The 16757-nt window shown below is 39.0% G+C and overlaps 1 protein-coding gene across 4 annotated transcripts in view; it reads right to left on the reverse strand.

Moving 5' to 3' along the window:
- Positions 1-16757, reverse strand: part of HERC2 (HECT and RLD domain containing E3 ubiquitin protein ligase 2) — a 733063-nt gene that overhangs the window by 43266 nt on the left and 673040 nt on the right. For all 4 annotated transcript variants that reach the window (XM_053707729.1, XM_053707727.1, XM_053707730.1 and 1 more), the window contains one exon: positions 9206-9396. In XM_053707729.1, coding sequence (XP_053563704.1) covers positions 9206-9396 — 191 coding nt within the window. The remainder of the gene's footprint in view (positions 1-9205; positions 9397-16757) is intronic.

The raw sequence follows: 16757 nt of genomic DNA on the forward strand, positions 1-16757 counted from the left end.
ATGAAGTATAATAAAAGTCTTCCTTTTCCTCTAAGTGTCTCCAGGAAAAATAAACAAGTACTTACCTCATATGTCTGCCTGACAGCGAAGGCAGTTCAGGTTTGAGGGGTCCTATCCCCCACATGGACCTCTGAAGAAATTGAAATTCCTGATTAAATATTCCTCAGGTTTTCAGGGTTAGGGCAGCAATAATACATGGGAGGCACAGTGAGAATTATGTCCCACCAGTTCCCATTGCTTTAAAGCCACCAAGGCTCTACTGAAGAGACTGATATGGACTACGGCTACACCCTAGAACAAAGCAGCACAATCTTGCACTACTTTTAAAATAATAAACTCTTGATTGAAGAATCTAATCTAACACCTCACTTTACCGCTTCCTATCACTAATGTAGGCAAAGAGAATGACTGGGGTGGGAGGGAAGGGAGAAGCTATTTAACAGCTTTGCTGTGGTGCTCTTTGCAGCCTCCTGCTGACCAGGAGGTGAATATCCCATTAGTAATTAAGATGATCTGTGGACTCATCGTGTCTTAAAAAAGAGAAAAAAAATGTAGCTGCTCTTTGCTGGAGGGGTTGTGTTGCTCTACCATTCTCTTAAAAATACCACAAAGGTGTTCTACTGGATTCAAGTCAGGTGACATACTTGGCCAGTTCATAGTTTTCACTTGTTTCTTCTTTAGAAACTCCTTTGTGATTTTGGCAGTGTGCTTTGGATCGTTATCATGCTGGAATATTTGTCCTCTGCCAAACTTTTCAGCTAGTATTTTTGTACATTGCAGGCATTCGTAGTGCCATCTATAAATGTCATCTCCCCAACACCTTTTGCAGTCATGAAGCCCCATATCGTCACACTCCCACCTCCATGATTCACTGTTGGGACTATGCATTCACTGTAATAATCCTGACCAGGTTTGCAACAAACTTGCTGCACCCCATCTGAGCCATAAAATTGTATCTTGGTCTTGGCCCTCTTACCAAATAATGTATTCATCAGGTTTTTCATGTTGTTTAGCAAAGTTTAATCTTGCAGTTTTGTGCCGAAGAGCAAGCAAGGTTTTTTCCTTGGATGCCGTCCATAGAAGTTGACATTATGCAATGTCCTAGCACTGTCTGAGCTGTCACAAACTCCAATTTCTATCGATAATCCCTGAGCCAAATCTGAAGCACTTGCTTTGATGCAAATCTGAAGCACTTCCCTGTTGCCTGTTTAGAGCTAGATTGTGCACTGTCCGTGGCGTCATTTTAGGAGGATTTTTGGCACTGTGTATCGATCTATACCTCCTGATTACTGCTGCAACTGCGTTTTGGCTGATTTTTAGTTGGTCACCAATCTCCCTGTATCCTTTTCCATCTTTCTGAAGTCTCACAATCAGATTTTTCAATTCCGCTGGCAATTCTTTTCCATGTGGAGCCATGATGCAGACTTGCAGATAGACACAGCCCATTGGTCAAAAAATTAGACTGTTCTGGTAACTATGCTCATGCAATAAGGCAAATTGGAAATCATAGGTGTACTCAATTTTGTTTCAATGATCTAACTTGTGTGTACCACAGGTGTATTTGTGTGTACCACAGGTGTATTTACTTTTGTTGCATTAAGTTTCTACTTTGGGGCCTGTATTTTCAATATAATCTTTCTAAAGTATTTGTTTTTGATCGTTTATAATAGGAAATACTCTACCTGTCAACTTAGAAATAAAACAATTATTGAGAGGTGATACAGTTTTCAATAATTTGATATTTAAGTAATATTGCCCAGGGGTGTACTCACTTCTGTTGTATACTGTATATAAGCGCTCCCACCCCAGCTGTTGGTATATGGTCTTACCCAGGGAGGAGAAATTGAACCAGTTTTTTTTCAAAGAGAAGCTAAGTGGATTTTCCGTATGAACTGTGTCATACCTTTGGGAATGAATAAAAATAAGAACTATTGGGTCTTTTTATAACCCGTTGTAGGCAGACTATTATCCCCAGCAGGCTACTATAGTTTTTTTTTATCACTCTTGCAGGATTAAACATAGAATACTATTTTCTTAAAAAATTTGAGTGATATAACAAATACATTGTTAAATTGTGACAATGTAATAGTAATGATGAAATATATATATATATATATATATATTTATTTTTTCCAGCTATTAAGTGAAAGTCTGTTCTTTTTTAGTTATTGATAGTAGCCAATTAATAGTGTTATTTCACCTTATAAGAACGACTAGTTCAAGTATCCATAAAAAAGGTAAGTTAGGTTATATGTTACAAGTACTAATCAATACAAAGAAAAACATGCAGTTTACTATGTTTTTAACTAAGACGATACTGCATAGTGCTTAAAGTACAATATTGCATTTCAGTATAAGTTCTGCACAGTGCAGATTTAACAATTTAACACTTAACTTGTTACATATACATTGATCCCAATACTTAAATTATCTGCTATAATATTGGATACAATAAATAGCAAAACAAATTCTGGATGTTGCTAACCTCCTGGCAGTTTTTTGCTTGCGACATGGTGGTGGTTGGTTGACATTGGGATGGCGTGACAAATGGACTGCCCGTAGTGATTATGTGACATCACAGTCTGATATATTGTCCTCATACAGACTTTCTTGATTCAGATAGAGCATGCAATTTTAAGCAATTTTCAAATAAAGATCGCAAAAGAACGAATAAAAAATTGATAATGAGTAAATTAGAAAGTTGCTTAAAATTGCACACTCTTTCTGAATCATTAAAGAAAAAAAAATTGGGTTTAGTATCCATTTATTGCGATTTTAATCCCAGCCTAATATCGGTATTTACCGCGCCAAATGCCAGGACCCGGGGGTATAAGAAGTCCACTAATTATAGCTTTGGTTTGCCCTAATTGAGAAAGGCATGTAAAAAAGCCACAGTGCTTTGTTATATTTGTGGGCTCCTCATCCCTGTCACCTGATGCCAACGTATCCAGCTATTGGCCAAGAAATATAAAGGTGAATCACGCTAGTCTTTTATTTGGTGATGCATGGGTTTTTATTGAAGATGCTTATATCTCTCTGCTCTAAAAGGTACATAAAGAAAGTTACATTTTATAATACCATCACAGTAGATGGAGTGCTAAAATCCCTGTTGTTTATTTTCTTTCTTGTGGTTCAAACACCTTTGTCAACTATGCTTACCTCAGTTGCAGCAACTTGCTTCCAGTAGACAAGCCCATCCTAGGAACAGTGCAAGCACAATGCCAAAGATCAAAAAAAGTAATAGCATCTACAACTGAAGGAATTGGTGAACAAGTCCACATTTCACCTGGGAAGGGCTGTAGATCCAACTAAGAGCAGCTCACTTTAGACCAGGGGATTGGTGAACAAGTCCACCAATGCCCCTTTCAAAATCATTAACCTGGGAGGCCTGTGACATTTCTCACTGAGAAAAGACCTCTCTCTACCTGGCTAAAAACTCTTTGTCTGCTCCTCTGACCGACAGGGCACGAGGAGGAAATGAGCCTCAAATTGCTTAGAGGACCCCTCTCGATGAGTAGAGGGATTTAAAGTTCTAGTTTGTTGGGATATCGTATCGTCTCCTAGTGGTCAGGACGAGAATTACCACACTTGACTCACAGACAACATCTGATGAAAGAAATATATATCATTGCATGGTTTTATTATGTCTAACCTAAAAGAGTTACATAAAGTTACAAAGTAACATAGATTGAAAAAAGGCTCACGTCCATCAAGTTCAACCTTTCATGCATTCCTGTTACTACTGTTCATTTGAAAACAGGCAAAAATGTAGTGACTTCTAAGTGTGTCTCAAAAGGGAAAAAAAAAATACCTTTTGACTTTAAATCAGATTTCTAATTGGATCAAAAGATTACTTGTACATATTTGTCCAAAACGTCCCTACTGAATTTGCTAAAACAACCTACTTTGACGAGAGTTCCATATCCTCTTTTTCTTAATGTAAAGAACACTGTACACTGCTGTAGGGGAAATCTGTTCCTCTCTCTCAATAGATGTCCTTGTGTCCTTTGTACAGTGATAAACACATCAGCTGATAATTGCTTATATAAGCCCTGTATGTATTTGTTTAATGTAATCAGATCCTTTTTTGTGCCACCTCTTTTACAGTGTAAATATTTGGAACCGTTACAGCCTTTCTTTAAAAAAAAAAAAGCAAATCTTCCATTCCCCTTATCAATTTTGTCACCCTCCTCTGCACGTTTTCAGTTTGCAGTGCCCAAAATTGCACTGCAGATTCAAGGTGGAGTCATACTTTTTATTTATAAAGAGGCAAAATTACATTTACATCTCATGAAGTTATAACCCTTTTATACATGACAATACCTTATGGGCTTTTTAAATACGATACAATGTCAGTCAGCGGTTGCAAAGTCTGTTATCTACAGTAACTCCTAAGTCCTTCACATTTAATAATATCCCTAACTCAACCCCATTAAGAATGCATTACCTTACTCAAAATGAAACTTTCCTGATTCATACAGAGCATGCAGTTTTAAGAAACATTAAAAATGTACTTCCATTATCAAATTGTGCACAGTCTTTTTATATGCACAGTTACTGAGACACCAGCTGCTACTGAGCATGTGCAACAATTCACAGTGTATACATACGAGTCTGTAATTGGCTAATGGCTGTCACATGATACAGAGGGCTGACAATTTTGCAGGAAATTTTGAAATTTGTTTAAAAAAATATAATGCCAATTTAAAATGCAAAGTAAATTTTATTGCATTGTCTTTTTAATGGCACTTGTTGATTATGCAATTCTACTCTATATAAAGTCTTAATTTTGTATAATCTGCAAAAACCTACACCTTCAATGCCCCCTTCAAATTTGTTAAGAAACAGATTAAAGAGAAGTGGGGCAAGGACAGTACCCAGAGGTACTCCACTTACTACTTTTGCCCAACATTGCTGATAAAACACACAGGCCTAGATTTAGAGTTTGGCGTTAGCCGTGAAAACCAGCGTTAGAGGCTCCTAACGCTGGTTTTAGGCTACCGCCGGTATTTGGAGTCACTCAAAATAGGGTCTAACGCTCACTTTTCAGCTGCGACTTTTCCATACCGCAGATCCCCTTACGTAAATTGTGTATCCTATCTTTTCAATGGGATTTTTCTAACTCCGGTATTTAGAGTCGTGTCTGAAGTGAGCGTTAGACATCTAACGACAAAACTCCAGCCGCAGAAAAAAAGTCAGTAGTTAAGAGCTTTCTGGGCTAACGCCGGTTTCTAAAGCTCTTAACTACTGTACTCTAAAGTACACTAACACCCATAAACTACCTATGTACCCCTAAACCGAGGTCCCCCCACATCGCCGACACTCGGAAAAAATTTTTTAACCCCTAATCTGCCGACCGCCACCTACGTTATCCTTATGTACCCCTAATCTGCTGCCCCTAACACCGCCGACCCCTGAATTATATTTATTAACCCCTAATCTGCCCCCCTCAACGTCGCCTCCACCTGCCTACACTTATTAACCCCTAATCTGCCGACTGCAAAGCGCCGCCACCTACGTTATCCTTATGTACCCCTAATCTGCTGCCCCTAACACCACCGACCCCTATATTATATTTATTAACCCCTAATCTGCCCCCCACAACGTCGCCTCCACCTGCCTACACTTATTAACCCCTAATCTGCCGACCAGACCTGAGCGCTACTATAATAAAGTTATTAACTTCTAATCCGCCTCACTAACCCTATAATAAATAGTATTAACCCCTAATCTGCCCTCCCTAACATCGCCGACACCTAACTTCAATTATTAACCCCTAATCTGCCGACCGAATCTCGCCGCTATTCTAATAAATGTATTAACCCCTAAAGCTAAGTCTAACCCTAATACTAACACCCCCCTAAGTTAAATATAATTTAAATCTAACGAAATTAATTAACTCTTATTAAATAAATTATTCCAATTTAAATCTAAATACTTACCTGTAAAATAAATCCTAATATGGCTACAATATAAATTATAATTATATTATAGCTATTTTAGAATTTATATTTATTTTACAGGTAACTTTGTATTTATTTTAACCAGGTACAATAGCTATTAAATAGTTAAGAACTATTTAATAGCTAAAATAGTTAAAATAATTACAAATTTACCTGTAAAAGAAATCCTAACCTAAGTTACAAATAAACCTAACACTAGACTATCAATAAATTAATTAAATAAACTACCTACAATTACCTACAATTAACCTAACACTACACTATCAATAAATTAATTAAATACAATTGCTACAAAGAAATACAATTAAATAAACTAGCTAAAGTACAAAAAATAAAAAAGAACTAAGTTACAAAAAATAAAAAATTATTTACAAACATAAGAAAAATATTACAACAATTTTAAACTAATTACACCTACTCTAAGCCCCCTAATAAAATAACAAAGCCCCCCAAAATAAAAAAATGCCCTACCCTATTCTAAATTACTAAAGTTCAAAGCTCTTTTACCTTACCAGCCCTGAACAGGGCCCTTTGCGGGGCATGCCCCAAGAAATTCAGCTCTTTTGCCTGTAAAAAAAAACATACAATACCCCCCCCAACATTACAACCCACCACCCACATACCCCTAATCTAACCCAAACCCCCCCTTAAATAAACCTAACACTAAGCCCCTGAAGATCATCCTACCTTGTCTTCACCATACCAGGTTCACCGATCGGTCCAGAAGAGCTCCTCCGATGTCCTGATCCAAGCCCAAGCGGGGGGCTGAAGAGGTCCATGATCCGGCTGAAGTCTTCATCCAAGCGGGCCAGAAGAGGTCTTCCATCCGATTGAAGTCTTCATCCAAGCGGCATCCATCCAGAGCGAAGCGGCAGCATCCTGAAGACCTCCACCGCGGAACATCCATCCTGGCCGATGACTGAACGACGAATGACGATTCCTTTAAATGACGTCATCCAAGATGGCGTCCCTCGAATTCCGATTGGCTGATAGGATTCTATCAGCCAATCGGAATTAAGGTAGGAATATTCTGATTGGCTGATGGAATCAGCCAATCAGAATCAAGTTCAATCCGATTGGCTGATCCGATCAGCCAATCAGATTGAGCTCGCATTCTATTGGCTGTTCCGATCAGCCAATAGAATGCAAGCTCAATCTGATTGGCTGATTGGATCAGCCAATCGGATTGAACTTGATTCTGATTGGCTGATTCCATCCAAGATGGCGTCCCTCGAATCCTATCAGCCAATCGGAATTCGAGGGACGCCATCTTGGATGACGTCATTTAAAGGAACCATCATTCGTCGTTCAGTCGTCGGTGGAGGTCTTCAGGATGCTGCCGCTTCGCTCCGGATGGATGCCGCTTGGATGAAGACTTCAATCGGATGGAAGACCTCTTCTGGCCCGCTTGGATGAAGACTTCAGCCGGATCATGGACCTCTTCAGCCCCCCGCTGGGCTTGGATCAGGACATCGGAGGAGCTCTTCTGGACCGATCGGTGAACCTGGTATGGTGAAGACAAGGTAGGATGATCTTCAGGGGCTTAGTGTTAGGTTTATTTAAGGGGGGTTTGGGTTAGATTAGGGGTATGTGGGTGGTGGGTTGTAATGTTGGGGGGGGGGTATTGTATGTTTTTTTTTACAGGCAAAAGAGCTGAATTTCTTGGGGCATGCCCCGCAAAGGGCCCTGTTCAGGGCTGGTAAGGTAAAAGAGCTTTGAACTTTAGTAATTTAGAATAGGGTAGGGCATTTTTTTATTTTGGGGGGCTTTGTTATTTTATTAGGGGGCTTTGTTATTTTATTAGGGGGCTTAGAGTAGGTGTAATTAGTTTAAAATTGTTGTAATATTTTTCTTATGTTTGTAAATATTTTTTTATTTTTTGTACTTTAGCTAGTTTATTTAATTGTATTTCTTTGTAGCAATTGTATTTATTTAATTAATTTATTGATAGTGTAGTGTTAGGTTAATTGTAGGTAATTGTAGGTAGTTTATTTAATTAATTTATTGATAGTCTAGTGTTAGGTTTATTTGTAACTTAGGTTAGGATTTCTTTTACAGGTAAATTTGTAATTATTTTAACTATTTTAGCTATTAAATAGTTCTTAACTATTTAATAGCTATTGTACCTGGTTAAAATAAATACAAAGTTACCTGTAAAATAAATATAAATCCTAAAATAGCTATAATTATAATTTATATTGTAGCTAAATTAGGATTTATTTTACAGGTAAGTATTTAGCTTTAAATTGGAATAATTTATTTAATAAGAGTTAATTAATTTCGTTAGATTTAAATTATATTTAACTTAGGGGGGTGTTAGTATTAGGGTTAGACTTAGCTTTAGGGGTTAATACATTTATTAGAATAGCGGCAAGATTCGGTCGGCAGATTAGGGGTTAATAATTGAAGTTAGGTGTCGGCGATGTTAGGGAGGGCAGATTAGGGGTTAATACTATTTATTATAGGGTTAGTGAGGCGGATTAGGGGTTAATAACTTTATTATAGTAGCGCTCAGGTCCGGTCGGCAGATTAGGGGTTAATAAGTGTAGGCAGGTGGAGGCGACGTTGTGGGGGGCAGATTAGGGGTTAATAAATATAATATAGGGGTCGGCAGTGTTAGGGGCAGCAGATTAGGGGTACATAGGGATAATGTAAGTAGCGGCGGTTTACGGAGCGGAAGATTAGGGGTTAATAATAATATACAGGGGTCAGCGATAGCGGGGGCGGCAGATTAGGGGTTAATAAGTGTAAGGTTAGGGGTGTTTAGACTCGGGGTACATGTTAGAGTGTTAAGTGCAGACGTAGGAAGGGTTACCGCATAGCAAACAATGGGGCTGCGTTAGGAGCTGAACGCGGCTTTTTTGCAGGTGTTTGGTTTTTTTCAGCTCAAACAGCCCCATTGTTTCCTATGGGGGAATCGTGCACGAGCACGTTTTTGAGGCTGGCCGCGTCCGTAAGCAACTCTGGTATCGAGAGTTGAAGCTGCGTTAAAAATGCTCTACGCTCCTTTTTTGGAGCCTAACGCAGCCTTTATGTGGACTCTCGATACCAGAGTTATTTTTATGGTGCGGCCAGAAAAAAGCCGGCGTTAGTTTTTCGGGTCGTTACCGACAAAACTCCAAATCTAGGCCACAGATTTTTAAGAGAAATACTGAAGAGATACTCAAATGCAGGGAAAAATGAAAAATATCCATCAAGTACCAGAGAAACTGTAGTTATACCAGTATTGCAGCTTTACATACCTGTAACCAATTGCCAGCCGTACATATTCGGCTCGATTTTCAAGTGTTATATGAGTATGCTTGGAGCTCAGTTGTATGTCTTGACCACTTGCATTTGGTACTGTAAATGGCAGAATCATTGCTTCAAATTCTTCAGAGGTGGCTTCATTATCTCGTATGTACATGAGACCAGGGATAAAATCTTTGTCCACCTTCAAAAATTAATAGAATACTCTTAGTACAGGTATATTTGTGAACTTTCATGGTTGAGGAAGAACATGCTGATTTAAGAGACATTTACATTTTCCTCATTTATCAAATTGACTTTTTTCCCTTTATATCCTTTGTTGAAAAGTATACATTGGTAGGCTCTAGAGAAGTAATGAACTAGTAGGAGCTTGCTGCGTATTGGTGGCTCCAAATATATGCTTCTTGTCCCTGGTTCACTATATATGGTCAGTTAGGTCCCAGTAGTGCATTGCTGCTCTACAGGGGTTAGACTGATAGTTATATACACACATTAAAGCATTTTCTTTTTGTACTTCTATGTCCCTTCAATACTGTAGTGGTCAGATAACTTGGCCAAATCTTTATCATTGCTTCTCCTTAAAGGGATATTTAACCCAAATTTTTACTTTAACCCCTTAATGACAAGTGACGTACCAGGTACGTCCTGCAAAAACTTGCAGTTAGTGACAATGGACGTACCTGGTACGTCACTTGTCTAAGAGAGTGCTGGAAGCGATCGCAATCGCTTCCAGCAGCTCTCAGGGTATTGCAGTGATGCCTCGATATTGAGGAATCCTGCAATACCCTTAGAAAGCATCCGATGCAGAGAGAGCCACTCTGTGGCCCTCTCTGCACCGGTAGCGATGCGGCCGGTTCGTTGGTGGGTGGGAGCGCAACTGGGAGGCGGGTGGGCGGCCCATCGCTACCCGGCATCCGGCTCCTGTTAGTGCAATGTGCACGCCGGGTGCCGGGAGCGTGCGGGGGCGCGCATGCGCGTGCGCGTGCGGGTGCGCGCGCACGCCCGCGATCACCTACCCACACTGACACCAATGAGTGGGAAGAGGGGGGGAAATATATATATATGAGGATCTGGGAGGGGGAGGGGGTTGGGGTATTGTGGGGGGCTGCTACACTACAGAAAAAAATAAATTAGTAATAAAAAATAATTAAAAACACTTTTTTGGGGGGCAAATTGGGTACTGGCAGACAGCTGCCAGTACCCAAGATGGCGGCAATTAGGTAGGGGAGAGGGTTAGATTGCTGGGGGGGGGGATCATGGAGGTTGGGGCTAAGGCAGGAGTCCATCACAGCTAAAACTTTTTATTTTTTTTTATTAAAAAAAATAAAAACTCCTTTTATTTAGTACTGGCAGACTTTCTGCCAGTACTTAAGATGGCGGGGACAATTGTGGGGTGGGGGAGGGAAGAGAACTGTTTGGGAGGGATCAGGGGGTGGGATGTGTCAGGTGGGAGGCTGATCTCTACCCTAAAGCTAAAATTAACCCTGCAAGCTCCCTACAAGCTACCTAATTTAACCCCTTAACTGCTGGGCATAATTTACGTGTGGTGCGCAGCAGCATTTAGCGGCCTTCTACTTACCAAAAAGCAACCACAAAGCCATATAAGTCTGCTATTTCTGAACAAAGGGGATCCCAAAGAAGCATTTACAACCATTTGTGCCTTAATTGCAGAAGCTGTTTGTAAATAATTTCAGTGGGAAACCTAAAGTTTGTGACAAAATTTGTGAAAAAGTGAACTTTTTTTTTATTGGATGACATTTGGCGGTGAAATGGTGGCATGAAATATACCAAAATGGGCCTAGATCAATACTTTGGGTTGTCTTCTAAAAAAAAATATATACATGTCAAGGGATATTCAGGTATTCCTGACAGATATCAGGGTTCCAATGTAACTAGCGCTAATTTTGAAAAAAAGTTGTTTGGAAATAGCAAAGTGCTACTTGTATTTATGGCCCTATAACTTGCAAAAAAAGTAAAGAACATGTAAACATTGGGTATTTCTAAACTCAGGACAAAATTTAGAAACTATTTAGCATAGGTGTTTTTTGGTGATTGTAGATGTGTAACAGATTTTGGGGGTCAAAGTTAGAAAAAGTGTGTTTTTTTCAATTTTTTCCTCATATTTTATATTTTTTTTTATAGGAAATTATAAGATATGATGAAAATAATGGTATCCTTAGAAAGTCCATTTAATGGCGAGAAAAACGGTATATAATATGTATGGGTACAGTAAATGAGTAAGAGGAAAATTACAGCTAAACACAAACACTGCAGAAATGTAAAAATAGCCATTGTCATTAAGGGTAAGAAAATTGAAAAATGGTCCGGTCATTAAGGGGTTAATGATTTAGATAGAGCATGCAATTTTAGGCAACTTTCTAATTTACTTTTATTAGGAATTTAAACTTATGCACCAGCCCATTTTTGGCTCAGCACCTGGGTATCGCTTTCTGATTTGTGTAGCCAATTTAGCCGCCAATCAGCAAGCACTAACCAGGGTGCTGATACAAAAATGGACCGGCTCCTAGGCTTACATTATTGCTTTTTCAAATAAAGATACTAAGAGAACAAAGAAAAATTGATTGTAAAAGTAAATTAGAAAGTTGCTTAAAATTACATGCTCTATCTGAATCATGAAAGAAAAAATATTGGGTTTAATATCCCTTTAAATCAATAAAATATGTGTAACAAAACTAAAGGAAAAGTGAGAAGAATGTGAATCTGCATCTCGCTCACCAAGAGCTCCCTAGCATAAAATCCTGTCTACAAAATTGCCACATTCCACAATTAGATACTGAGCAGCTAGCGGACCTCAATACTCCGATTTCCATACAAGAGATCATCCATCCTATTAAATCTTTGAATAAAGGGAAAAGCCCCGGCCCAGACAGCTTTACTACTAAATATTATCACTTATTCTCAGAGATCCTTTCTCCCAACCTGTGTAAGGTTTTTAACGCTATCTTCCAGGGTGACTCCTTTCCAAATGCTAGAGGCTCATGTCGAGGTTATCCCCAAACCGGGAAAACAAGCAGACTCCCCCTCTGCATTCCGGCCTATATCTCTACTAAACGTAGATATTAAAATATACGCCAAAATTATTGCTTCTAGAATAAACAAAATTGTCCCTATTTTAATTCACCTCGAACAAGTGGGTTTTACACCTTTTAAGGAAGCAAGGGACAACACCACCAACATTTTGAATATTGTAGACTTTGTATCTAAACATCAGATCCCCTCGGTATTCCTGTCCATGGATGCCGAGAAAGCATTTGATAGGTTGAACTGGTCCTTCCTAAAAGAATGCCTATTAACATATGGATTCGATAACCAATTCATTCACAAGATATTTGCCCTATATAACCAGCCCTCTGCTAGAATTAAACTAAATAATACCCTTTTGTGCCCCTTTCAGATCCATAATGGGACCAGGCAAGGCTGCCCGCTATCCCCCATATTATTTGTCTTAGCTATTGAAATTCTCGCAATTTAAATTAGAGCAAACCCCATAATTTCAGGAATCAAAGTAGGTTCTATGGAATGTAAAACATCCTTGTATGCGGATGATATATTCCTTACCCTCACACATATACAGACGTCAATGCCAGCTTTGATGCAGACACTGAGGGATTATGGGGAGGTATCCAATTTTAAGATAAATGTGACCACATCCGAATTCCTTGGTTCCTTATTGACGCCAAGAGAATTAGACATTTTATCATCTCTTCAGTTCCGCCATCAGCCGCTTGCTATAAAATATCTGGGCATATTCTTATCCTTGACCCCTGAGAAGATTGTACCATTGAATTGGGATCCCCTTAAAAATCAGATCACATCCATGGTACGAACTTGGAGTAATAAACCCATCTCCTGGATTGGCCGCATTAATGCAGCCAAAATGATGATTCTCCCTAAGATTCTTTATGTCCTGCAGGCATTACCTATACCCCTACCTAAAAAAACCTTATTCCACCTACAAAAAAATCATTAATACCTATATATGGCATAATAGGAGACCTTGAATAGCCACACAGACACTATACCGTTCAAAAGAAAGAGGAGGACTAGGGGCCCCAAATTTAATGCTTTATAGAGACGCTACATTTCTAACGAGAATTAGTGATTGGAGCAAACAGGCCCCACATAAGGCATGGGTCTTAGTGGAACACGAGATGACACATTATAGTTAGTTAGGGGGGCTATGCTGGCTTCCAGCAGAGAGGAACAAACTATACCCAGACCTACCTAGGCTTGTGCTAGAAACACCCCAGACATGGGATAGGATCTTGAAGAATCACAAGCATATCTCCTCACCTTACTCTCCATTAACACCTCTTTTAGACAACCACACATTCCCACTTTCCACAATAATTATGGAGGAAGCCTCTATACACAGAGCAAAACCCTGCTATGCCTTACTCTCTGACACAAGGCTGAAATCTCATGGAGAAGTTACGAAGATCTTGGGAACACAGTTTAGCAACTGGTTTAAGTATTTACAATTATCACATTATATCTCCTCTCACCCGGCAAAAACACATATTACCAGACCCCTTACATCTTTCGAGACCTTATGTTGGTTACCACATCCATGTAAGGGAATTTTATCATTATCATATAGGCTTTTAATTACTCCCTCAGTAAACAGTCTCACATCTTATGTTTCCAAATGGGAGAAGGAAATGAAAGTGACCCTCCCTGCTACAGAATGGTACAACATTTTCTTACAAATGAGCAGGTCCTCTTCCTCCATAATATACATGGAAATGAATCTCAAACTGCTCTGTAGGTGGTATTACACACCAGCTAGACTAGGAAATATGATAACGGGATACTCGGCCAATTGTTTGAGAGGATGCATTGATTCGGGCACATTTGTACACATATGGTGAACGTGCCCAGTGGTGGTGACATATTGGTCTCACATTAGGGTAGAATTGGAGAAGGCCTTAACAACACCTATACCAATGTGCCCGTGGGTTCTCCTATTTAATAAACTTCCCCCTATGAAATGTCTTTTCCGGCAGGCGCTTCTGCGAATCATGCTTAATGTGGCAAAGCGGATTATCCATGCCAATTGGAGAAATATTAATCTACCTAGCATACCACACTGGAGAGATAGGGTAGATGTAGCCTTACTGCTGGAGAAATATCATTATACTCAAAATAAGAAAGTAGATGATTACTTGGCGAGGAGTCTCCTATGGGAAGAATATAAACTAAATCACCACTAGCTGGTTAAAGAGTGGGTTTACCCCACAGGGACTATTATTTCTCTATTGAAACATTAGATAAGGTTATGATGAGAAATGTGTCTATTGGAATGCTTAGCCTTTATTGTACTATTAACATGTGATGACTGATATGCGGATATGCTGTATTGCACAGCTTTGGTTCATTTTTTTCTTCAATTATTGTAACATGAAAATTTTCAAATAAAGATGGTATAACATAAAAAAAAAAAAGAAAAAAAAAAAAAGAATGTGAATCTGCAGAGGACAGCATAAAAGCTACATACCGTCACCTAAGTCATTGGGAAGCAAAAAAACAAAGCAGGGCTGGGATAACGTGAGGACCCTTAAAGGGACACAAAACACCTGCTTAAAATTTTCTAAACTGTTTCTGAGGAATCAAAATAAACTAATACACTGTTCTCAATGCTGTATATTCATCTTACTACAAGCTCTTCAAGAAGATTCTTCATATTTTTATGCTTATCCACAGCTTGTATTTTCCTATCTATGGTGCCATCTTGTAACGTGTGTTCCACACAGGCACTGCAGTCACATGACACGTGTGCACAGCAGCTTCTTCTCTCACTGATGTCATGTAACTTATTGAAGGCAGCCAAATTGTCCTCATATACTGCAATGCATTACAGTGAATGAGCATTGACAAAGTTTAATTTTATATGTGTAATACAGTGCTTCTTATTTTATAAAACATGTTTTCAACATGGTATGTACCCTGAACAGATCTCCAGAGTCTTTGTTTCACTCACTGTTTATAACTGAAAGAAGCAATCACCACCCAGATGTTCAGTGGCAGAGGGGAGGGGGGAGTCTAGCAGCCATTTTTTTAACTCACTGTTATTCAGAGCGATCTCTGCAATATCCAAGGAAATATTTATCTGTGTGTTCAGAGATCTCTGAATAACAGTGAGTTAAAAAAAACAGCTTCTAGACTCCCTCCTCCCCCCTTCTCTCCTCCCTCCTCCCCTCTGCCACTGAACATGGGCTGGAGATTGCTTCTGTCAGTTATAAACAGTGAGTGAAACAAAAACTGTGGAGATCTGTTCAGGGTACATACCATGTTGAAAACATGTTTTATAAAATAAGAAGCACTGTATTACACATATAAAATTAAACTTTGTCAATGCTCATTCACTGTAATGCATTGCAGTATATGAGGAAAATTTGGCTGCCTTCAATAAGTTATATGACATCAGTAAGAGAAGAAGCTGCTGTGCACACGTGTCATGTGACTGCAGCGCCTGTGTGGAACGCCGTTACAAGATGGCACCATAGATAGGAAAAACATAATTTATGTAAGAACTTACCTGATAAATTCATTTCTTTCATATTGGCAAGAGTCCATGAGCTAGTGACATATGGGATATACAATCCTACCAGGAGGGGCAAAGTTTCCCAAACCTCAAAATGCCTATAAATACACCCCTCACCACACCCACAATTCAGTTTTACGAATAGCCAAGCAGTGGGGTGATAAAGAAAGGAGTAGAAAGCATCAACAAAGGAAATTTGGAAATAATTGTGCTTTATACAAAAAAATAACCACCATAAAATGGTGGGTCTCATGGACTCTTGCCAATATGAAAGAAATGAATTTATCAGGTAAGTTCTTACATAAATTATGTTTTCTTTCATGTAATTGGCAAGAGTCCATGAGCTAGTGACATATGGGATATCAATACCCAAGATGTGGAGTCTTCCACTCAAGAGTCACTAGAGAGGGAGGGAATAAAAATTAAAACAGCCATATTTCGCTGAAAAAATTAATCCACAACCCAAAAAAATAAGTTTATTTTCATTTTTGAAAGAAAAAAACTTAAAAAAAAAAGCAGAAGAATCAAACTGAAACAGCTGCCTGAAGAACTTTTCTACCAAAAACTGCTTCCGAAGAAGCAAATACATCAAAACGGTAGAATTTAGTAAATGTATGCAAAGAAGACCAAGTCGCCGCTTTGCAAATCTGATCAACTGAAGCTTCATTCTTAAAAGCCCACGAAGTGGAGACTGATCTAGTAGAATGAGCTGTAATTCTCTGAGGCGGGGCCTGACCAGACTCCAAATCAGCTTGATGAATCAAAAATTTCAACCAAGAAGCCAAGGAAATAGCAGAAGCCTTCTGACCTTTCCTAGGACCAGAAAATAAAACAAATAGACTGGAAGTCTTCCTAAAATCTTTAGTAGCTTCCACATAATATTTCAAAGCTCTTACCACATCCAAAGAATGTAAGGATCTCTCCAAAGAATTCTTAGGATTAGGACATAAGGAAGGGACAACAATTTCTCTACTAATGTT

Source organism: Bombina bombina, chromosome 3 (genome assembly GCF_027579735.1).
Source record: "Bombina bombina isolate aBomBom1 chromosome 3, aBomBom1.pri, whole genome shotgun sequence".
Lineage (NCBI taxonomy): Eukaryota > Metazoa > Chordata > Amphibia > Anura > Bombinatoridae > Bombina > Bombina bombina.